This window comes from Coenobita brevimanus, chromosome 63 (genome assembly GCF_032717465.1).
Source record: "Coenobita brevimanus isolate Jiangsu-jjx chromosome 63, ASM3271746v2, whole genome shotgun sequence".
Lineage (NCBI taxonomy): Eukaryota > Metazoa > Arthropoda > Malacostraca > Decapoda > Coenobitidae > Coenobita > Coenobita brevimanus.
In genome coordinates this window covers 37,852,523-37,873,453 of record NC_137016.1, presented here as the reverse complement: position 1 = coordinate 37,873,453, position 20,931 = coordinate 37,852,523, and the positions used below count along the sequence as shown (strand labels likewise).

The following is a 20,931-nucleotide window of genomic DNA, read 5'->3' as shown; positions in this document are numbered from 1 at the left end:
TGACTCAGTCCGTAGTTAGTTTATGAGGTTATATTCCTGTTGGTTAAGGAGGCTTCTCAGCACCTTTTCCGTACCAGTTTAATTCTACATATGACGTATTAGTATTCTCTTGAATGATATACAGATTAGGTTGGTATCAGTAGTAGTAGTAGTAGTAATAGTATTTGCAACCCTAGGCTCATCTGAAAGTGAACCTAGTGAGCTGCAGGCTGAAGTATTCCTTTGTCAGCAGTTCACCATTAACCTGATGCAGGTTGGGAGGGAACAAGGGATGTTTGTATAATTAGGCAGCTCCACCGCCTGTTCATATCATTGCCACTGTGTGGGTGTCCCTTTCCATTTAGACAAATGTAGTATGTAAATCACATGGCAAAGGAAAAGGTGTTGGAAAGCCTCGTAAACTGACAAGAACGTGATCCATGTTATGTTTGTTTTCCCTGTTGTAAATATTAGATCATGAAATTTGTAATGTGGTCAGTAGTGTTGAGCAAGAGATGGCTGTGTTGTTGTGAAGGCTGGGGTTGTATAGAATTGCTCAACATTCCTGACCTACGAAGAGCAGTATATCTGATGCTAATCCCTTGAATCGGCTGATGTATTAGTTTATTTTATTCTTGCCACCTCTAGGCAGTTTTATTCACTCTTAGAAACACCACTTATATATGGATGTTCTTATGAAAGCTTTATCTAACCTCTTAAGTGTGAAAAATCCTTAACTAGAATATAATCATCCAGAGAAAGCAAGAATAAAACTAAAAAATATGTCATCGGGTTGAAGGTATTAAGCACGATTTGTTAATTTATTTTGGGAAACCTGTTTATTGTAATTTTATTAGGAATGCTATTTTGACTGTTAATTTTTGGCATCTGATGTTATTTTATGGACGTTGGTGATCATATTACATGGTCAAAGGAATTCTGTTTCCTCTTGCAAGACATTCTTTAAAAAAAGCCTTGTTAATTTCTCTTCTTCCCATCACCTTTATTATGGTAATTTCCAGAGCTGAATTCAGAGTACCTGATGTAATGTGCTCTTGTTTAATGAAGAATGAGTGTCCAGGTGGTTGTTGGCTTGGACACTTGCTGTATAGTTGTAAAAAGATGAAGATATATTTGCCTGTCAAGTACCTGCAAAAAAATATAGATATCAAAACTTTAGGGAGTGTGAATGCCCTTGTTGATAACAACTTACATAGACTGCCATGCCCTTGTGCTGTACAGTAGCTAAAAGGAAGTACTGTATCTCACAGTGGGTCCAGTGTCATCTGAAATTACACATTCAGTTCAGTATGTGCAGGGAGAGATTTATTTTTTATTTTTGTTTATTTATTTATTTTTTTAATGCCAAATTTAGATCTGAGTGCTTGTATGTAGTTTTGTTTATAATGCTTGTGGGAGAAAGTCATTCAGATCAACATGTGACTTTAATGTGAACAGAATAATGCACAGGTCCCAGAATCTGTCATCAGTGGTCTCGCACTGTTTCACACATTATGCACTCCCCCCCCTACCACCCTCTGCTGTTGAATCTGCAGGTATATTCTTAATTTTATAAGATTTGAATGATTGTGTTGCTCTTTTCACAAGGCATACTGTTTGATAGTTCTACTTTTGTACATTCTCTTTGTTTCTGGATCTTATGTTAAGCTAGGAATAAGGGTTGGGGAAATGATGATGATGATGATGTTAATGTTAACTTGATTATCTGACTATGCTAGATGGTAAGCTAAATGATTTTTGTAACCTTTTGTTGTTTTTGGATCTTAAGAGTAAGGGTTGGGATGATGATAATATTCATTTGAATATGTGACTACACAGGGTGATAAACTGTATAATATCTGTGACCCACAAAATCATTTACTACATTTGGTAGTGACCATATAACTGACATCTGAATGCCTGGTAGTGTACAGCATTATTATATTCATATCTGATGTGGCCTTTATGGGTCTGAAATGTGAGAGGTGGTCAGTGCTGCTCTCAGGTGACTGCCCTTTCCTTTGTTTTTTCCTTCTTTCCTTCTGTCCTCGTCTGTCTTTCTTTCTGTCATTCTTTCCTCTTCCTTATGCCTATGGGTGACTCTACACTCCCTCTTCTTCTTCTTCTTCTTCTTCTTTTTTTTTTTTTTTTTTTTTTTTTTGCGTATGGGTGACTCTACACTGAGTGACAAGCCAAATGGTTTCCTGGTGTACAGGAAACCATTTACTACACTGGGTGGTAACCATATAACCAAATTACGGCACCTGGTGGATTAGTGGGTAATTAAGGTGCTCCAGTACTATTGAACCTGTGCAGGTTTATATCCAGGGGGTGGTTGGGGTTTATTGCTCATGTAATGCCACTCAGATGTGTGAGGTTGGTCACTCTCATCTTAAATGTTGGGACCAACTTGCCTAGCCCTGGGCTCCTACACTCCTTGTGGGGCAGCACAGAATTAGATGATGATGACGTAATGCTTATCAGGGGCCTTAACCCATTCCATCTGGTGATGTATATTTTCAGTTTATTTGTGCTACCTCCAGATTTTATCAACTTTGGAGAAACCATTTGTAGTGACAGGGTTAGAAACGTCTCCATTAGCCCTTTCACACCTTGTTTTCTCCCACTAGGCTGAATAAACTAACTGAAGATAGCAGGAATGAGATACAAAATATGTCATTGAATGGAGGGGGTAAACACCTGGACCGAGTAGCCTAGCCATAGCCTCTACGCTCTAAATGGGCAGTAAAGGGTTGAGTGATGGATGGATGAATGTCTAGCTGACCATAGTGGGGGATAGGGGGCTTAAAAAAAATAACCTTAGTAGTAGTAGTTGCAACCCCAAGGCTCATCTGACTGAATCCAGTGGACTGCAGGATGAAGTTGCCCTTCTGCAGTTGACCATTCTCCTTTCTGGGGATAGGGAGGGGACTAAGGGATGTTTGAACAGCCAGGCAGCTTCAATGCCAGGTTATATCAGTGCCACCACATTAAGCTGTCCCTCTTTTGCACCCTCATGAAATGAATTGGTTAAGAATATTCTGCACATTAGTTCCTGCCATCATGTAAAGGAAGTCTTCATTTCTACATTTGCTGCAGGTAAGTTGGAGAAGCGGTAATGAGCAGTGTACATAAATGTGATAAAAAGTAATGTGACGGTAGATAATACAGTAATGCATGATACAACTCATTTGGGCTTGGTGACGTTTACTAGCTTTATAATAATGGTTATACCCATCTGCAGTTGTACGTGTTCCATAGTATATTTGATTACCCCGGAATTTCTCTTCCAGCAGCAAGATTTGAGGGAAGGTCAAGTTAAAGGATACATAAAGTCCACACCTCGAGCTGTACTGGCCTGTTTCTAGGAACTGGCTGTCATCCTAGAGTTCTCTTCAAAAGCTTGGCAAAGGTATGTGTAAGTTCCTCTTCCCTGGTGTAGAGGTGTGGTGTTTGTTGGTTGTTTTTATGTTGATCTATTAGTGGTTGGAAAAAGTACCATGCTTCTCAGGAATTGCAGCTAGCAGAGGAAAGTAAGAGGTAGATGTAAGTTTCATCTCCAGCTGCACTGAAGAATTGGGATATACAGTATAAACAGCAGTTGGAAAACACATTTATTTTCCCCTGAAACTTTTGATACAGAGTGTAGAGAACATTTTTGCTGGCTTCAGATTGCCTTCAGGTAGCACTTTATTTCATAGTCGTAAAATAATTAGCTCTAATATGTAGGTTAACGTCAGCCTTGATGACATATGGCTTGTTAAAGTATAAGGACAATATATACAGGTAATTTAACAGAAGAAATCTGCAACACTGGTGTTTATTTCTGGTTAAATTGCAGTATGCCATAGGAAACTTTATTTCTTTTTGGCTTGGTATTATTTTTCTTTTATATTATGATTGCACATTACAGTACTTCATGATTTCCTATTTATTGTTTTGTTGCATTACTGTTATTTTATGTTGTAGTTTACGTGAGAAACTAATCCTGCATCGATGCTTTTATACTAGGGCACAGTTAGAACACATGATTACACAAACACTCATGCTTGTGGTGTACACCACTGCAGTACCACACCAGCAGTAAATAACACTCGTGCATCTGCTTTGTATTCATTGTTACAAGTCCACACTATGTAATAACTTACTCTGCATTCAGTTGTAAAAAAATCATGTCCTTCAACAAGTCATTAATGTTTTTAACTGCAAAACTAAACAATCTTAGGAAACTGAATACACTGTAATCCAAGCCATTTCAATGTGAAAATGGCTTGGTAGTGATTAAGGCAAATGGCAGTGTTTAATGCACACATGACTTAGCTTATTGTACATAGTACATATTAGTATGTAGTTGTAACAACTACCAATAACACAACATCAGTCAAGTTATTTACATAATCTACAGTTAACAAAAAAAAAAAAAAAAAAATGGAAGCACCTGATGTGACTTAGAGGGGCGCCTGGCTCCTCCCTCGCTCACCACCTAACTACAGTTGTATCGTTACTTGTGTCCAGTAATAGTTCTCTTCACAAGTAGGTGCTAAAACAAAATCTTGGATGGGTGTGCTACTTGCTGGGGATATGTGAGACAGCATATGCAGTTGGTTTGTCTTACAGTACCTGATGAAGATCCCTAACCCCATTCAAATCACCAAATGGACAGGTTTAGTCAGATTGGAGGGTTGATTGACCATTAACCAAGGAGATTCATTCCTACATTATAACTAAGGCTCACAGACCTTCATGCAGCCATGACTCGGTGATCATATTGTAAGAGATGCCTACTTTTGTCACATAAAAACAAGCTGCCTGTAGCCACATATTCTCTGCTTGTTGCAAAAGTAAACTGAACCAAGATTGAGGGACCCAAATCCTATCTTTCTACCCCTACACCTCTCACAGTAGTTGTCTCATTGTGCTCTCGCTGCCTCTTTTTCCCCCGTTTATCCTTTCTTTTCTTTTTCTTCCTGTTTGATTTCTTTTGTGGTTTTTCCAGCTTCTTATTTCCTGTTTTCTTATCAGTATTCATCAAGTCTGTTTGTTCACCCAAGTCAATTTCCTTTTTGCCGTTTTGTTTATTTTGGGTTTCGAGGAGAGTTTCCCACGTGTCCCACAGCGTAAATGTGGGAGTGTAAGACCTTGGGGAGGAAGACGATGGGTGAGATGAGTGAAGAAGAGATGAAGAGAGGGTGGAAAGAGATGAGTAAGGTGTAGAGGAAGATAGGGAGGAAAGAGATGATTGAGGAGTAGAGGAAGAGAGAGAGGAAAGAGAGAAGTGGGAAGAAGAAGAGTGTGAGGAGGAAAAAGAGGAGTGAGAAGAAGAGGGCTGTGAGGAGAGAGGAGAGGTTTGTAAAGGATTGAAGGAGTGGGAGGGAGATGTGAAGAGACCAGAGTATGAGGATGTGGTGGTAGTGAGTGTAGGTGCTGGGCTTGTGGTTGGAGGAGTTTGCATGTGACCATTTGATTCCTTATCCTCCATTCTTTCTTGCATCCCTTGGTATAAGTGGCCCTGTCTCCTGTGTCCATTTTCTCTATGGTGATGTCTGATATTGTGGTCTTGTCTTCCTCTTTCTGCTGTTCCTTCTTCACCTGTTTTGAGTGATGAGTTTGTGTTATTTTCATTTTCACAGTTATCTAGATTTTGGGTTGTATTTTGCTTATCTTCGAGTGATGCCCATCTGCTGAGTGACTTGTTGCTGTTTTTGTTCACTCCCTCTTGCTGGAAATCCATCTGGAATTTCTTTATGGTTGCCTGAGCTTCTTTTAAAATTTGTCGGAGATTGCGGATACCTTCATCGACACTTTCATTGTCAGGATAACTGGGTGCTTGCGACTTCCGGTCTCCACACTTTTTCCTGTTGCACTTTGGTTGCTTAGGCCCATCATTTTGTCTAGATAGTGTTAATCTTGTATTGTTCTGTTTTCTCCCATTTATTTCTTCAGTTGATGTGTTCTTGGTTTCAGGCTCGTGTGTACTTGTCATGGCTCCGTTATTACTGATCAGTCGAAGTGGTTGAAGGATCTTGCTGAAGGAAATAGTGATATCATCATTTATCTCTCCATCTCCACTACCACTCACTTCCGCAATCACCGCTTCCACTTGTGTGCTGTGTCCTTCCTGCTGCTCCTCATCTCGACTGTTTTCTCCTGTGAGTTCATCTGTATTAATATTGACTATAAATATAGACTCACTCTCATTCCCCCTGGTAGAGTTACTGTTGTTTCCGACTGAGAATGTGTCTTCAGTGCTGACAGAGAGCGTGTTGTCTTCAGTGCTGGCTGAGAGTGCATTGTCTTTAGAGTTGACTGGGAGTGTGTTGTCTTTATTGCTGGCTGAAAGTTTGTTGTCTTTAATGCTGGCTGAGAGTGTGTTGTCATCAGTTCCAGGTCTGTTGTTTAAATTATCATCTCCTTGACCCACGGACGGCATATCAGTGGTGGAAGTTCTCGTGGTGTTAGTAACTGTACTGTTGCTTCTGTCTCCGTTTTGCTTGCTGTTGGTGTGACGGATCCTGGGTTGGCTGTGTGCTGGGTTGTGAGCGAGGGAGGCAACTTTAGTGTTCTCCAGGTGATGTCTTTGTGGACTAGAATGCAAGTCTGGTGAGGTGGGGCTGGCATTATAAGCAGTCCCTTGCAACTGGTAGGTCGCCTGCAAGAGATGGGAGCAGTGAGCAAGTTGGTAGTTGGGGATGAACTAGTGTATGGGAAAATACTGATGTATGGGAATTAACTAGTGCATGGAATTACTAGCATATGAGAAGTAACCAACATATGAATATTAATTAACATATGGGAATTAACTAGCAGATTTAGAGTATTAAGTGAGAAAGTACTAGTTAGAAAAAAAAAAAGTTTTTGCATAACAAGTCAGTAGGGTGAAGAAAAAGTAAAATGGTAAAGAGGAAACTCATTTTGGTATTTTTTGTTGTTTAAAGAAAAATTATTCTGAAATCTTATTAAATTACATTACACTTAGATAAAATGAAACATGAAAGGAGGCAGGCACAGTACTAGCTGCTCATTGATCAGTAATGGGGAGGTGGTGACCAAATATGATACAGCAAACATGTAAACATGATGTCAGCAAGCTCATATTATATGTATTATCGAAACCTATGTTCAGTTTTTAGTACATTAACTGCAGTAGTATCCTCAGCTGTGAAAATATGGACCTGATTGATGAATACTGTTTTGTACAACACTGAATGGCATACTGGAATACTGTTTTGTAGTACAGTACTACATTGGAGCTTGCCAGGATTAAGTTATGCAGTAATCAAAGTACATGAAATGTAATGTTCGTAAGCAGCCAATATAAAGAATATGAAGGCTGAAGGTGTAGCAGAGTGCACTGAGCACAGATCCATAATGTTTTGTATTCACACTGCTAATGGTGACCCATACCATAGTACTGTGCCAGTATTGCTATAATGTACTGTACAGTAATAATAATCAGCTTACAGTAGAATTATGCTGATGATGTGCTATTAGTTCCAGTAACAAGAGAATTAAAGCAATAAGTCAAGATTTTACGATGTTGCATATAAAAAAACAAGAATTAAACATGCATCTACCCCTGATATCTCCATGGAGGCCATAACACATGCAGCTGGGTCACAGTTCATTTTGTCATGCAGTCAGTCTGTTGGCTCACATACATGTTGTGAGTTGGAATAAGAAGTGGGGGAAAAGAAGCTGGAATGGAAGTTTGTCTTGGAACTATATTTTGAGAGTTGTTTTTATAGGTAATATGAAATATTTTGTAGACATCCCAGTGTTCATAATCCATAGGGAAATGTCATGAAGTTTTATGCTGTATGATTATTTATCCATTCTACATTCGTGCACACCAGCCATAAGGCTTGGGTACCAAGGTCCAGTGTATTTGAGGGTAAATGATCAGCATACTCCCCTTGGTGGTATTACATGACTGAAAAGCTCCAGTTGCCTCTTAGAGATCAAACCTGTGTATCTAAGGCGAGGCTGTCACACTCAGATGAGTACTGGTAATCCCACCTTTAGACAACTAGGAAAGGCCATATTCCCCTCCCCCCAACTTTTGTCTGTATTCTTACGAAAAGCACAGTACAGAACTAGTACAGTATAAAATTTTTGATGACTGGATTTTTGTATTTGACTTTTATATTAAAATTTCCAGGATTTGTAAGGCCATTAACACTTGATACATTTACTGGCAACAATAAATCAACAAGACATGTTATACCCAGGACATACTTCCAGGAGAGGCTTATAGTACAATATGTCAGTTAGATATGTACATATATATAAGTTTGTAAAGTAACTACTGTATATGATAATTAGTACTGTAATACCATAAAATTGTGGTGGTCCGTCACAGCTCAGACCTGGGTAAGTGGCGGGTCTGTCTTCATCCTAAGTACCCTGGGGGCTTCTTCTAGGAGGTGGAAAAACAAAATAAAAATCATAACACTTGTCAGGCTGAAGAAAACTGAATGAGTCCTGAGTGAGGGATGCGGGAACAGTGGGTTAGGGAAAGGGTGGATGTCAGTGGAAATATGATGATACAGTAGTGTTTACATTTACCCCTTCAATCTAATGACGTTTTTCATTTTATACCTGCTACCTCCAGGCAATTTTATTAAGCTTTGGAAAGACCATATGTCTTGACTGGAATAGAAACAGTCTTTATTAGCCTCTGCACAACCTCTGAATACAATAATGTGAAGCCAGCAAGAGTAAACTTCACTTAGGAATATGTGCTCAGATTGAAGGAGCTAGTTGATGAATTTAACACCAAAGTTGGTAATGTTAATGATTATAAGGAGTACTCTGTTGTGAAATATGGAACTGCATGAAGCCTTCACTTATCACAAACCCTGCACAAGATGGAATTGCTTCCCATGACCTTGTGGCAGATCACACAGGGCCACTATCCCTCTACTTTGACAGTACTGCCCCCAGCCCTAGATACCATCACTTTTGTTTTATCTGCATTTACTCCTAAGCCTTTGTGCCCCATGCCATCTCTCCACTTCCTAAATCTTTCTTCTGCCTCCCTTTCATTCTCTGCAATCAACACCAAATAATCAGCATACATCTCCCAAAGGAGTCCATTTCTGAAGTCATGTGAGAGGGCTTCAAGTACCATAATAAACAACAAGGGGCTCAAGGCTGACTGCTGATGCACAGCAACATTCATGGAAAACCCATCACTCCATTCACCAATACCTGGGTGCGAGCACCCACATACATGGCCATAATCACACTAATTAGCCACTCCTCAATCCCAAGTTTTCTCATTGCCCACTTCACCACCTCTCTAGGGACTCTGTCAATGGCCTTCTCCTAATCAACAAAAACAAAGTACAGTTTCCTTTTGTTTACCTTCATTATTTGGTCCAAAAGCTTTATGCCTCTAAAATTTTCTCTTTCCAGGACATCACTGTTCCCCTTGTAGACATTTACAGTTACGATCTTCGGCTAATCATCTGGTACAACACACTCTTATATAATCGTATTTTCAAGTCAGAGACTATCCCCACTCCTAGATCTCCTGAGGCTTCAACATTTCGGTAGTCATCCCAGACACACCTGCTGCCTTCCTCACCTGCATCCTGCCTATTGGCCTGCTCACAGTAGCAGTGTCAATCAAAGGCCAAGGGCCAGACACTGGATCTGTTTACCCCAAACCTTCCCAGTCCCAGTCAAAGTCCTCATTCAACAACCAGTTATAATGCTGTCTCCAGACATCTTTAATAACCCCACTGTTCACCACTACCTTTCCTTTATCATTCTTCACACACTGCTCGCCTATGATATCTCTCTTTTCCCTCTTCATCTGATTTGCCACATTAAATATCATAGTCTTCCTTTCCACAGTATTTAGGTTATCAAGTAAAAGTCTCTGAGACTCAGACTGCCCTGTAAATCTCTTTTCTTGCCCTACACTTAGCAGCCAAGTATTCCTCTTTGTTACCACCTTTTTTCCATTCCTGGAAAAGCCTTCTTTTCTCCCTAACTGCAGCATTTACACCCTTTTCCCACCACCAAGTTACTTTGTCACTTGTATTGCTTGGCAGTACTTGGCAGGGACTTGTAATATACTGTACTTTACTGTGTTTTAGCATTCTTATCCCATTCTTGTTTGAATGCATCTTTCTTGACTCCTTGACTGTAACAGTTGTAGGGATTACCATGTTGTAGTTCATATCCTGGTGTAATGTAATATAAATACTGTATCTGTTAGTTCAGAATATTAAAATGATCAAAGTATAGTCCATGTCATTTGGGTAGTTATTAAAATAAAAAATCACTAGATTAGCTCAGTAAATGAACTCTAAGTTGTCAACTCTTGTGCAATTAGGAGTTAGTGTTAACTCAAGAGATGCTGTACACAGTCAAATCAGTATCTGACCACTGTTATTATTGTCTGTCTGAGTACAGTGTATACTGGTAATGTCCTGCTTATGCTGTACAGTTTATATCAGGAAAGTTTAGAAACCATATTAAAAATATGGTATTGGGATTATTTAATTTAATTTTTGACAATATATATGATTTTTGAGTTGCTTGTTGCAATGTTGGTGTGTAAACATATAGATGTGTATCGGAATTCTGCTTAGATGTTGATGAAGAAATAATGTGGCAGTGCATAGAAGTACTGATGTTTAGCTAAGTACAGTTAGAGACGTGTGAGATAGCTGTGGTGGATACTGAGTGATGTAGGGCTTGGGTATATGTATTTAGCGTAGGATATTGTAGAAGACATCATGCATGATGGGTGTGACGCACATTGGGTGGTGGGTGGTGGTGGGTGCCACTGTGACCATCAGCCTGGGTTGACTGGTAGAGCAGGGAACCATCAGGAAGCCTGGACACCAAGTACCCCTCGTCATCCTCATCCACAGTCACTGCAACGGACACTATACCGTGTTTGTTTCTACCCTGATGAAAATCCCTAACCCCCACTGCAGCTGAGTTGATGGTCAGGTTTAATCAGATTGGAGGGTTGATTTGACTATGAACCAAGGAGACTCATTCCAACCTCAGAACTATGGTTCACTTAACAGTAATTTCATGCAGCCACAACTTACTGGTAATATTCAAGTTGTGGAAGTGGCCCACTTCCTTCAGATGAAAACAAGCCAATTGTAGGGCACTGTTGGCTCTGCTTGCCTGTCAGACTCTCCAGCTAGATTGCTCTCTTTATGATGTACACTTAGTGAGATTTTTGCATTCATAATGTTTTCATCTGTATATCCATGGCTGCATTTTTAATCCCATGGGGGGCAGCAATGGTCATTCCCGTAGAGGGAAGGAAAATCAGCTGCTGTGCCAGCAGAAATTATGGAGGATGAATTATTGCTAACTGATAATGGAATTCTTAAAAATTTCTGCCGGGTTTACTAAAGCTGCAGTTGTTGAAAAATTAGTATACTTTAATAGGGAAGAGGCTGAAGTTAAGCTTATGTGTTAACAGATAAATGAAGGAATTAAGGAGCCTGTCACAGGTAGTCACAGACAAGGAAGAGGTAAACAAGTTCTCCATTTGTGCAGTGCGACTCCACCTGAATCCCTGTGGATAGTCAGGGACAAAACTTTGGGTAATGTAATTGTGTTTACAACACATTTGGGCCACATCTGTCACTTTCCTCATCAACGTAGCATAACAAAGAGTGTCATGTATGGGCAGAGAAACATATCAAGCTTCTTTTAGCTTAGGAATATTAGGCAGCAGAGGAGAGTAAGAGGTAAAAAGAGGTGAAATACAGTAGCAGGCAAAATTTCATCCCAACTGTACCATGTTTGTCTTTTCCTGTAAAATTTTAGAGTAGCTTAATGGTAGCATACAGTGTCTTCATATCACAAAAGCCTTGACAGCTCCACCCTTGCAACTCTGCCTGTAGATTACTGGGAAAGACTGAGGAAGTCATTACAGGTATAAAAACTTTGCAGTTTACCTCATATAAGAGCATGTGACAGTGGCTTTGGAGGGTAAAGTATATATGATGAAACTGTACACGATATATATGAAAATTGTTATGAATTTTATAGGCATGATCATCGATTGTAAAGTACACAATAGATACGTACAGAAATATAGTACAGTAATCACTCTAATATCCGGACGCCCAATAACCGAACATCCCCACTAACTGAACCTTATCGTCCTGGGATCAAACATTCCCAAAATGGTCCGAAAATCCAAAAAAATTGGAAAAAAAATCTATTTTTTGCCGTCCGTAATTTGAACTTGCCGCGCGCGTCGCGTGAGAGCATTGTTTTGGTTCGTCATTCCTCCGACATCCGATAGAGCGCCGCTGCATCCTCCCCACTTCCCGCCTGTCTCGCACCGCGACAAAACCTATGCTGTTCGCCATGGCTGCCCACGTGCTCGCTTTTGTGGTGGTGCCGTACTTGCTGCAAGGCCTCCTGCTGCTCTCTGCCCTACTTTTAGTGTGTGTGATGATGGCCCCGCCTCCTGAGAAAAGGAAGAGAGTGGTGTTGACTCTGGAGAAGAAACGGGAGATATTGGAGAAGGTTGATGCGGGTTGGTCTTTCTCTCGCATTCTCCGCGAGTTCAACCTGGCCCGGTCGACTTTGTTCGATATCAAGCGTTCCCGAGACAAGCTCATGCAGTACACGGCTGACTTCTCGTCGAGAAGCAAACGCAACGTGGAGAGGAAGGTTATGTTTACCCCCAAGTATGCAGAGATCGACCGCTCCACGTTGATTTGGTATAGACAGCAACGTGCAGCTGGTGTGATGGTACGTGGAACGGAGCTGAAGGCTGCTGCTGAGAAGTTTGCAAGGCTTCACGACGCCCTTGACTTCAAGGCATCCGAGGGTTGGCTCTTCGCGTTCAAGTTATGACATGGCCTTACTAACCGTAAAGCACATGGCGAAGCATTGGACGCTAACGAGGATGGAGTGGACGAGTTTCGGCACAAGGTGAAAGGCTTGATCGACAGGGAGGGCCTCACTCTCGGTCAAGTCTATAACGCTGACGAAACTGGCCTATTCTATCGCTCGGTGCCAACGAACACTCTGGCCGATGAGACGGAGAAGCGTGTACCTGGCCGCAAGCTTTCTAAGGAACAGATATCTGCTTTGTGTTGTGCCAATGCTAACGGCATGCACCGGCTTAAGCCCGTTATTGTTGGCCGTGCAAAGCAGCCTCGGTGCCTTCGTGGGGTGATGGATGTCCTTCCTGTCGTATGGTACCATTCTTTGAAAGCATGGTTCACAGCTGTGATTTTCAAAGACTGGTTTCACCATCACTTCGTCAAGGAGGTCATACATTACCAGACGAAGACACTGGGAATTCCTCGCGACCAGGTAAAGGCTCTCCTTCTCCTCGACAATGCACCTGCCCACCCGTGCGACAAGGACTTGGTTGCTGAGAATGGCCATATTAGGTGCATGTTTCTGCCACCTAATACGACTGCTCTCATTCAACCAATGGACCAATGAGTGATCGTGGCAACAAAGCGCCTGTACCGTCGGAAGTTCCTGGACGAGGTGATGGTGGTTCTCGAGGACGAGGACGAGCGCAGGGAAGGACGTGACACTCGAGGCAAGCGGACTTTGGAAAACCTTCGCCGCTACAACATCAAGTCTGCGCTGTACAACTGGGCTAGTGCATGGAAGGAAGTCCCTGTGAAAACTCTTGAAAATGGTTGGTCTCGTCTGCTTCTCGGAACAGATGTGGAGTACGATTTCCTAGGGTTTGACGTGGATGACTTCCATGCACGGCTACGTACACACGGCGACTGTGTTGATGTGGACGATGTTCGTGAGTGGTTGGACGATGATGAGGGCGATCCTGGGTATCAGACGTTGTCTGATATCGAGATCGCTTCTTCGGTTGCTGGTGTCAGTCCCGAACTTGAAGATTCTGATGATGAGGCGATGATGATGCAGACTCCGCCCAGCAGGACACTACTCCAGCCATCCCCAAGCTGAGCGCACTCTGGGAACATCTAGAGTTCGTCCTAGACTACCTGGAACACCCAGACTGCGACAGGGAGATGGGGCCCTTGGGACTCGTGGAGGAAGTGCGTGCTTTCCGGCAGCGCATCATCAATCGCCAGAATCGTCGGTCCTTGCGTCAGTCAACGATTGACAGTTTTTTCAGGCCTGTGACCCCCGCTGTGCCAAGCCCTGGTTCCACTCCGTTGCCTCCCCAAGACAGGCCCTCATGCTCCGAGCCACAGCCCAGCACGTCAGCTACAGTGGAGTCACTGCTCGACGTGAGTTTGCGGCTGTCTTCAGAGTCTTCTGTAGTCGGTACGCCATCACCACTACCCACCGATGCACCCCTTGGACGCCTGCCAGTGATACTCTCGGGCTCTGACAGTGAATAAACGGCAAGAACTTCTCCACTAGACCACACGGGAATTTTGAGTGTTGTGCAGTGAAAAAAACGGTGTGTTGTGTTAAGGTTTTCAAGTTGGGAGAAAAGACTAAGTAGAAAAGAAATTTAACGTAACTAACCTTCTTTGTTTTGGCTTTGGAAACTTAAAAAAACTTGGGAAAAGTTAATGTGCAACACTTAAATTTAATGGAACATTATTTGGACTAAAGTGAACACTGTGAAAAGAACGGACTTCTGTGTGTTAGTGACCAAGTTCAGTGCAAGACTTCAGGAAGAGTGTAGTGCAAGTGCTTCAGGAAATCGTTCTTACTGTCAGAGTCCGAGAGGAGGCGGTTATTCATCGAGGTGGCCAGGGACTTGCTGTAAGTAGCCAGAATGTTTCATGTTGTACTATTTTCCATACTATATTTACCAGAATGTTTCATATTGTATTTTTTCCCATACTATACTTACCAGAAAGTGTCATACTGTACTTCTTTCCATACTAAACTTACCTCATGCATGTGCAGTAGGAATGTGTTTTTCAGAGTTCGGTTAGGTTAGGTTTGGTTAGAGTCCATAAGTACCAGAATGTTTATTAATGTATGAACATACTTCTAAACCCACATTTTATGTTTCTATTGCATTTATTTCAGTCATTTATGTGCCTTATTGGTGTGATTTGGGTGTTAAATAGGTGCTATGCATGTCCGGAGGGAGTTGTATAGGTGTTTCTCTGTGTTAGGGTCCGTAAGTACAAGTCCATAAGCTGGGGCCCAATATCCGGACGAAACCAATATCCGAACCTACTGATGGCTCTATTGATCCGGATATTGGAGGGGTTACTGTAATACGTAAGTGGTATGATGAGCAACTTATAAGGGGAGGTACAACAAGTGAAAGTAAGAATGAATGGAATCCAAATGGATTGTTGGAGAGTAAAAGAACACAAAAAAAGCTAATAAATAATTAAGGGAGGATATATGAAATTAAATGGAAATGATAAGAAAGTTGCTGAGAGGTGAGAGATTATATTTTAACTTAGGAAAGAGTTAATTTTATTGTCATCATTTCAGATGCTGTGCTTCCTCCTGGGAATCCCCTGACAGGGAATGGCCATGACATAACTGTCTCCAGCCTACTTCATTCGCACACATCTCTCTCACACTTTTAAACACTCCTTTTCCCCATCATTCTTCCACCAGTATACTATTCCACACTGTTTTGTACCACTTAAGTTCATTTTGTACCTGAGGCAAACTGGAGGTCTTCACTTAGGAACCTGTGTAGGTCGTGGTCACGCCGGCGTAGCTCGGTGGACATGAGGAGGGCCCAGTCACTGATGGCTGAGCACTGGTTGTCCAGCGCATCCTGACGTTTCCGGATGAACCGTTGGAAGTCACCACGCTGCTCCTCCAGCACCTACACCCAAAACCAAAGTGAGACAAACAGTTGGGAGGATGAGATGCTTCAGATTTAGAAGAATTATTTAACCCTTCAGTCCAATGATGTATTTTATATTTTGTTCCTGGAACCTTCATATTGTTTTACTCATTTCTGAAGAAAATTTTCAAATGAGTTATATATAACTTTCATTAACCCCTCCACAACTACATGTCTGTCTCAGGCCTAATAAAATAATCTTGTGGTAACAAGAATAGAATAATATATTTTCATGGGACTGATGTGGTTTTTGTACATTTCTGTACCTGAATTGATAATTGCATTTAGATATTTAATTGAACATTTTAATTAATACATATGTGTAGATAAACTGTGAGAAACTCATCCTGAATTTAACTGTAAATTCTATTCTTTAAAATTTGTGTTGTATAAAGATTATAAACAGTCCTTGATCTTAAGTTGTTACCAGTCTTCTTTCACTAGCAAACATCCCCACCTGCTCATGAGTCTCTGCCACACTGCGCATGCCAGACAGGACATTCTGTGTGTGGTGTGTGTGGGCCTGAAGAGAATGTGTCAGGTGATCGGCCTCCTTGCGTAACTCTGCCTCTTGGTTCAGGTACAGCTCATTCCATGCTGCCGTAGCTGTGCCAACAAACACTCGGGTATCCAGCTCCCCTTCCTCCACATGGCTCACACTAGCATGGTTTGAGACCAGGGCCTGGAGTAGGAAAAGATGGAGTCTTTATTAGGCGACTTGACCATGCTTCTTTCGAGTGTGATAGTGTGTATGATATTTTGCTGCAATCTCAGAAGAGTACAATTAAGTTTGGAATGGTGAATGTTTAGTACAAGTATTCATTTTCATGATTTCTAATCCCATGATTCATCTGCCATCATGGTTGCACTGCCCGTTACAGTTTACTAAAGTTAAAATAGTGAGAAGAGTACAATATGCTGTACACTTATGAGGTTAGTTATGAACTGTTCTCTGCCTTTGGTTTCACACCTCTTTATGTATATACCTTGACTGTACAGTACTTTTTTTCTCATTCTTTCCCTGTAACTGCGTGGTCCTCTAATTATACCACTGTTCGCTGACTAATGTCACACCCTTTTATTTCCAGGCTCACCTCACTGACTCCATTCTCAACTCTGGATGCAAATTGGTCTGTCTCTCTTTTGAAGACTTTCCTGAAGTCCTGCTCTAGGTGGGTGGCATTGCTGAGATGCCGGTGCAGCCCTTGAGACAGTTCCTCCACAGCTCCTTGGGTTTGGTTCAGGCTGTGGCAAAGGAGAATTGGAGAGTGAGAGAATGACAAAGAGAGCATATATGAGGTGGAGGGAGAGGCTTGCAAGAGGGAGACAAAGGATGAAGTGAAAAGATATGAGTGTAAGTATGTAGTGTGAGAGGGAAGGAGCACTGCCTGATGGCAAAGGGCTAGTCACTGTATCTCATTTTTGTTGGTTGCCACCCACTCCAGGATTAAGGCATCAGATTACAGGTAGACAGATAATCCTAAGTGACCTCTGTCTGGTGAATAACATGGGCATTGACTTGTCAAATTACCATTGTTGTGTTCATAGTAGATTAGAGATCAAATAATGTATGTAATGCCTGGGAAATGGAACTACTGGACATAGATTAACAGGAAGACTTCATGTCTATGAGGCACAGAGGCAGCAATATGTATTAATCAGGAAAATATCTACAGTATTTATGATTAGGCCTGTCAAGTGGAGCCAAGACCTCAGGTGTTTGACTGATGTCGCCCATTTCGCTATGTGTGCTGTTAATAGTTTTCCCACTCGTATTTTCTCTTTCCTCATTTCTTGATCCTACCTCATCCCATTCTTTGGTGAGAAAAACGGTCAAACTCATGACTACTTAAGTGGAATGGTAACCAAACTGCAGTATTGTCTTATTATTTCTGTGACCTACCTGAAGGCAATGTCAGAGTGAGTGTCATTACTGGTGGTGACGAAGCTCTGGCTCTGCAGGCGTATCAAAACCAACTCCTTCACCATATTGTTCACACGTGTTTGCAGCTCCTGGCAGAGAGGTGGTGGAAGAATGAAATAACATTAACATTACAGTGATTCAAGTTTCTTGCCCTTGTGGGCCACACTTGGTTGGAGTGCCATAACTCATTAGATTACCAAGCATCAGTTGATAGACAGATGGGATGGAAATAAACCTACCCTGACAAAGTTCTCAGCAGTGAGGTGGAGGTGGTTGGCATGGTCCTTGGTGCGGGTGACCATGTTGCTATGCCGGGACTGGAACATGTCAACTTCCTGACTCAGCTTCTTGAGTGTGTCTGCCTGCCGGGTGGCATATGTCAGGTATACATCCTGCAGCATCTCAACCTGGGGACAGGATCCTGAGTTAGATGGGGTTGGTTATGTTATATTTGAGTTAATGCTTGCTACCTTCAGACCATTTTATTTAAATAACAGATGTTTCAAAGTGGAGGAAATACTGTACTGTAACTTATTTTTGAATTCAGAGAAAACATGAGAATGTTTAAGTAAAAGAGGATGTTAATTTATCAGTATTGCAATACATGTAGTGAAGCAATTAGGGAAAAAAGAAAGAAAGATGAATATCATAACTTTAGAAGTGTCCATCTTTGTTCTATCTGTTTGGGGATAGTGCTACCCTCTAACCTTAGTGATGAGTGTGACACCCATGGAGGTAAGCGCTGAGGCCTGTTCAGTGAGGAGGGTGGCCACGGCTGCAGCCACGGGTAGGAAGGTGGTCTTGTGGTAGTCCTGGATGGCTCGCACTTGTGAGTCTCGGATAGCCTGTGTGATGGCCAGGGTTTTTTCGATGCTCGCCTGCCCTGCATACATCTGAGGGACAAAACGTCACTGTCATATTACCTCTTTCAGTCAAGTGATATCTGTTTGTAGTTTATGTTGCAGCTACCAAACTATATATTTGGTTTAAGACAGTCCCTGTAGTGTAGGAGTTATTAATGCTGTATGAGTATCTAACCCCCTCAATTTTGTTTTCTCTTCCCAAAGCTGAATTTATTCATGTGTTGGTAGTACTGTAATCATAGAATAAAAAATGCAGGAGATTCAAGAGGTTAACGAAGTCATGATTGGAACACCTCTAGTATTCTCAGCCCATATCAAATTATTTTATTCAGCTGAGAGTAAGTCATAGTAGCCAGGGAGCGTTAAGTGGGTCAGTGTATCATCACCTGATCTGATGCAACTTTCTCCAGTGCAGTGATCTGAGTGGTGGTAGTTCTGACAAGAGCTGCGATCTGGTCAGACAGTGCCTCCAGCTCCTGCCCTCGCTTCTCCAGCCTTGCCCCCAGGTTGTCACGTAGCTCCTTACAAAATGCTGCCTGTGATGAGAATGTGTAAACATTGGAAGAGTAGAGGAAATAGTCATCATAATCATCACTCTCATCTCTTTGTCTTACCCTAAGATCATGTGAGGTAAGATCCAAAAATAAGGAGAAAAAATATGGCCAAGTGAGAACTGTCAACAGCATGTCTGGAGAAATGGACCACACAAATATTCAGATATTTCACACATGTAAGGAAAATTCCATTAAATGTTGCCAATGATGAATTTCATGGATCATCAAAATTTTCTTTTCTGTCTTACCCAGTCCCCCTAAACCTGTCCCTAGTCATTGTTATACCTGTGTATCTGTGAACTGCATGAGCGCTTCATCCATGCGTGAGATCTTCTGGTTAAACCCTCGTCTAAAGTCAGTGCTCATACGGTGTGTCTCTCTGGCTCGGTGGTGCTGCTGTGCTTCTTTATTGTATTCAGTCCGCTGCTCACTGCTGGGGATGCCAGGATTAGAGTCTTGCTAGCTACCATTGAACCGCTTAATTTAAGGTATGGTAGCGTATGAAAGATGTTTTGAACTGGAGGGGTTAAGCCTGTCCATCTATCTATCACCAGATGCCTTAATCCCGTAACAGGTAGCCACAAATATATTGCCACTTTGTCACCCTGTCCTCAGCTAACAGGCTGCCCTCTCTCTAACTCACACACCACTTGTGATATATACCTCCACCCTATTCCACTGCATTCTTGGTCTCCCCCACCCCCTTGCTGTGCCACCTCACTCACATACACCCTCTTAGTTAGTCTGTCATTATCCATACTTTCCACATGGCCATACCATCTCAGAGATCTTTCCAGCCAAATTTTGTCATGTAGATGCAGCAAGAATAAAATGAAAAACTATGTCCTCAGACATAAGGGATTAATTTCAGTGAGCCAGATTACTCAGTACTTGTTTTATGGGAACACATCGAGTATAAAAATGTTGCACCTGTATGCCACATCAGCCAAGAGTGTGTCATGGTCCGGAGTCTTTTCTCTGCTGGTGGTGGCTGTGGTGTTTGTGGTGGTAGTGGCAGCTGTTGTGGTGGTGGTTGATGTCACTGGTGTGGCAGTGGTGGTTGTGGTTGTAGAAGGCCTTCCTCCCTTTTTCTTTTTCAGATTCTTCTTTCTTCGCTGCCTTTGCCGTTGATGAAGTAGCTTCTGTCGTCGGCGGTGCTCCCGCCAGGCTTTGCCACCACCACAAATGGCCAGCCTCTTCTGAGGCCGTGCAAGGCAGGAGCGGCAGGCAGATACACGTGCCCGCAGTTCCCTCGCCTGCCGCTCTAGCAAATCCAGGTAGTCCTGCCGGCACATTGTCACTGCCCGCACAATGGCATATGCACATCTTAACCACTACACTATCAGGCACAGGGACACTTATATGCTCAGTTCAGTTATACATTATACTTTGATTGGATATCATTTAAATGCATGAGATATAAAAGAAAAAGGTTTTCTTATACAATACTGTAGCCATAACCTTTATTCCAGGAACACTGACCTCACTTATGTGGGTGGTTTGTGAAGGTGTTTGATCACTCAGCATAATGCCAGCCAGGCTGCGAGGGGGTCTGGTGCCCCCTTCCATGCCCTCTTTTCCCTCATGAGCCACTTGAGCACTGGCGGGGGGTGCTTTGAGGGAGGGGAGGGCAGAGGATAACAAGGAAGAGGGTGATGCAGGGGAAAGGGAATGGGAGGGGGCACCAATTGGGCCTTCTGGGGGAGTGGAGGAGGCAACTAATGGGAGGGGAGGCAGTGGAAGTGGTGAGGGAGTGGTGGTTGGTGCAGGGAGGAGATCAAGGGTGAGGGAAGGGAGGGGGGGCAGGTGTGTGGAGCCCAGCTGGCAGAA

At 42.3% G+C, this 20,931-nt stretch overlaps 1 protein-coding gene across 1 annotated transcript; it reads right to left on the bottom strand.

Annotated features, from left to right (window-relative positions):
- Positions 1-1,120: 1,120 nt before the first annotated feature.
- LOC145404427 (uncharacterized) lies at positions 1,121-20,670 on the bottom strand. Its single transcript, XM_080275944.1, has 13 exons — positions 20,589-20,670; positions 20,032-20,401; positions 19,387-19,531; positions 18,934-19,083; positions 18,392-18,577; positions 17,924-18,091; positions 17,664-17,773; positions 16,855-17,005; positions 16,218-16,442; positions 15,568-15,739; positions 10,753-10,871; positions 5,569-6,628; positions 1,121-1,128 (listed from the first exon to the last, which is right to left on the bottom strand). The coding sequence occupies exons 1-13, from the start codon at positions 20,668-20,670 to the stop codon at positions 1,121-1,123; spliced, it is 2,946 nt and encodes a 981-aa protein (XP_080132070.1).
- Positions 20,671-20,931: the final 261 nt, after the last annotated feature.

Bases quoted from the DNA above. Each gene is read 5' to 3' on its own strand.
- LOC145404427 (XM_080275944.1), bottom strand. From the start codon at position 20,670: ATGGAAGGGGGCACCAGACCCCCTCGCAGCCTGGCTGGCATTATGCTG. The intron at 17,774-17,923 runs GTAGGTTTATTT...CCTCTCTGCCAG, and splicing joins CTGCTGAGAACTTTGTCAGG to GAGCTGCAAACACGTGTGAA. The intron at 10,872-15,567 runs GTACAAAATGAA...TGTCCGTTGCAG, and splicing joins AGACCTCCAGTTTGCCTCAG to TGACTGTGGATGAGGATGAC.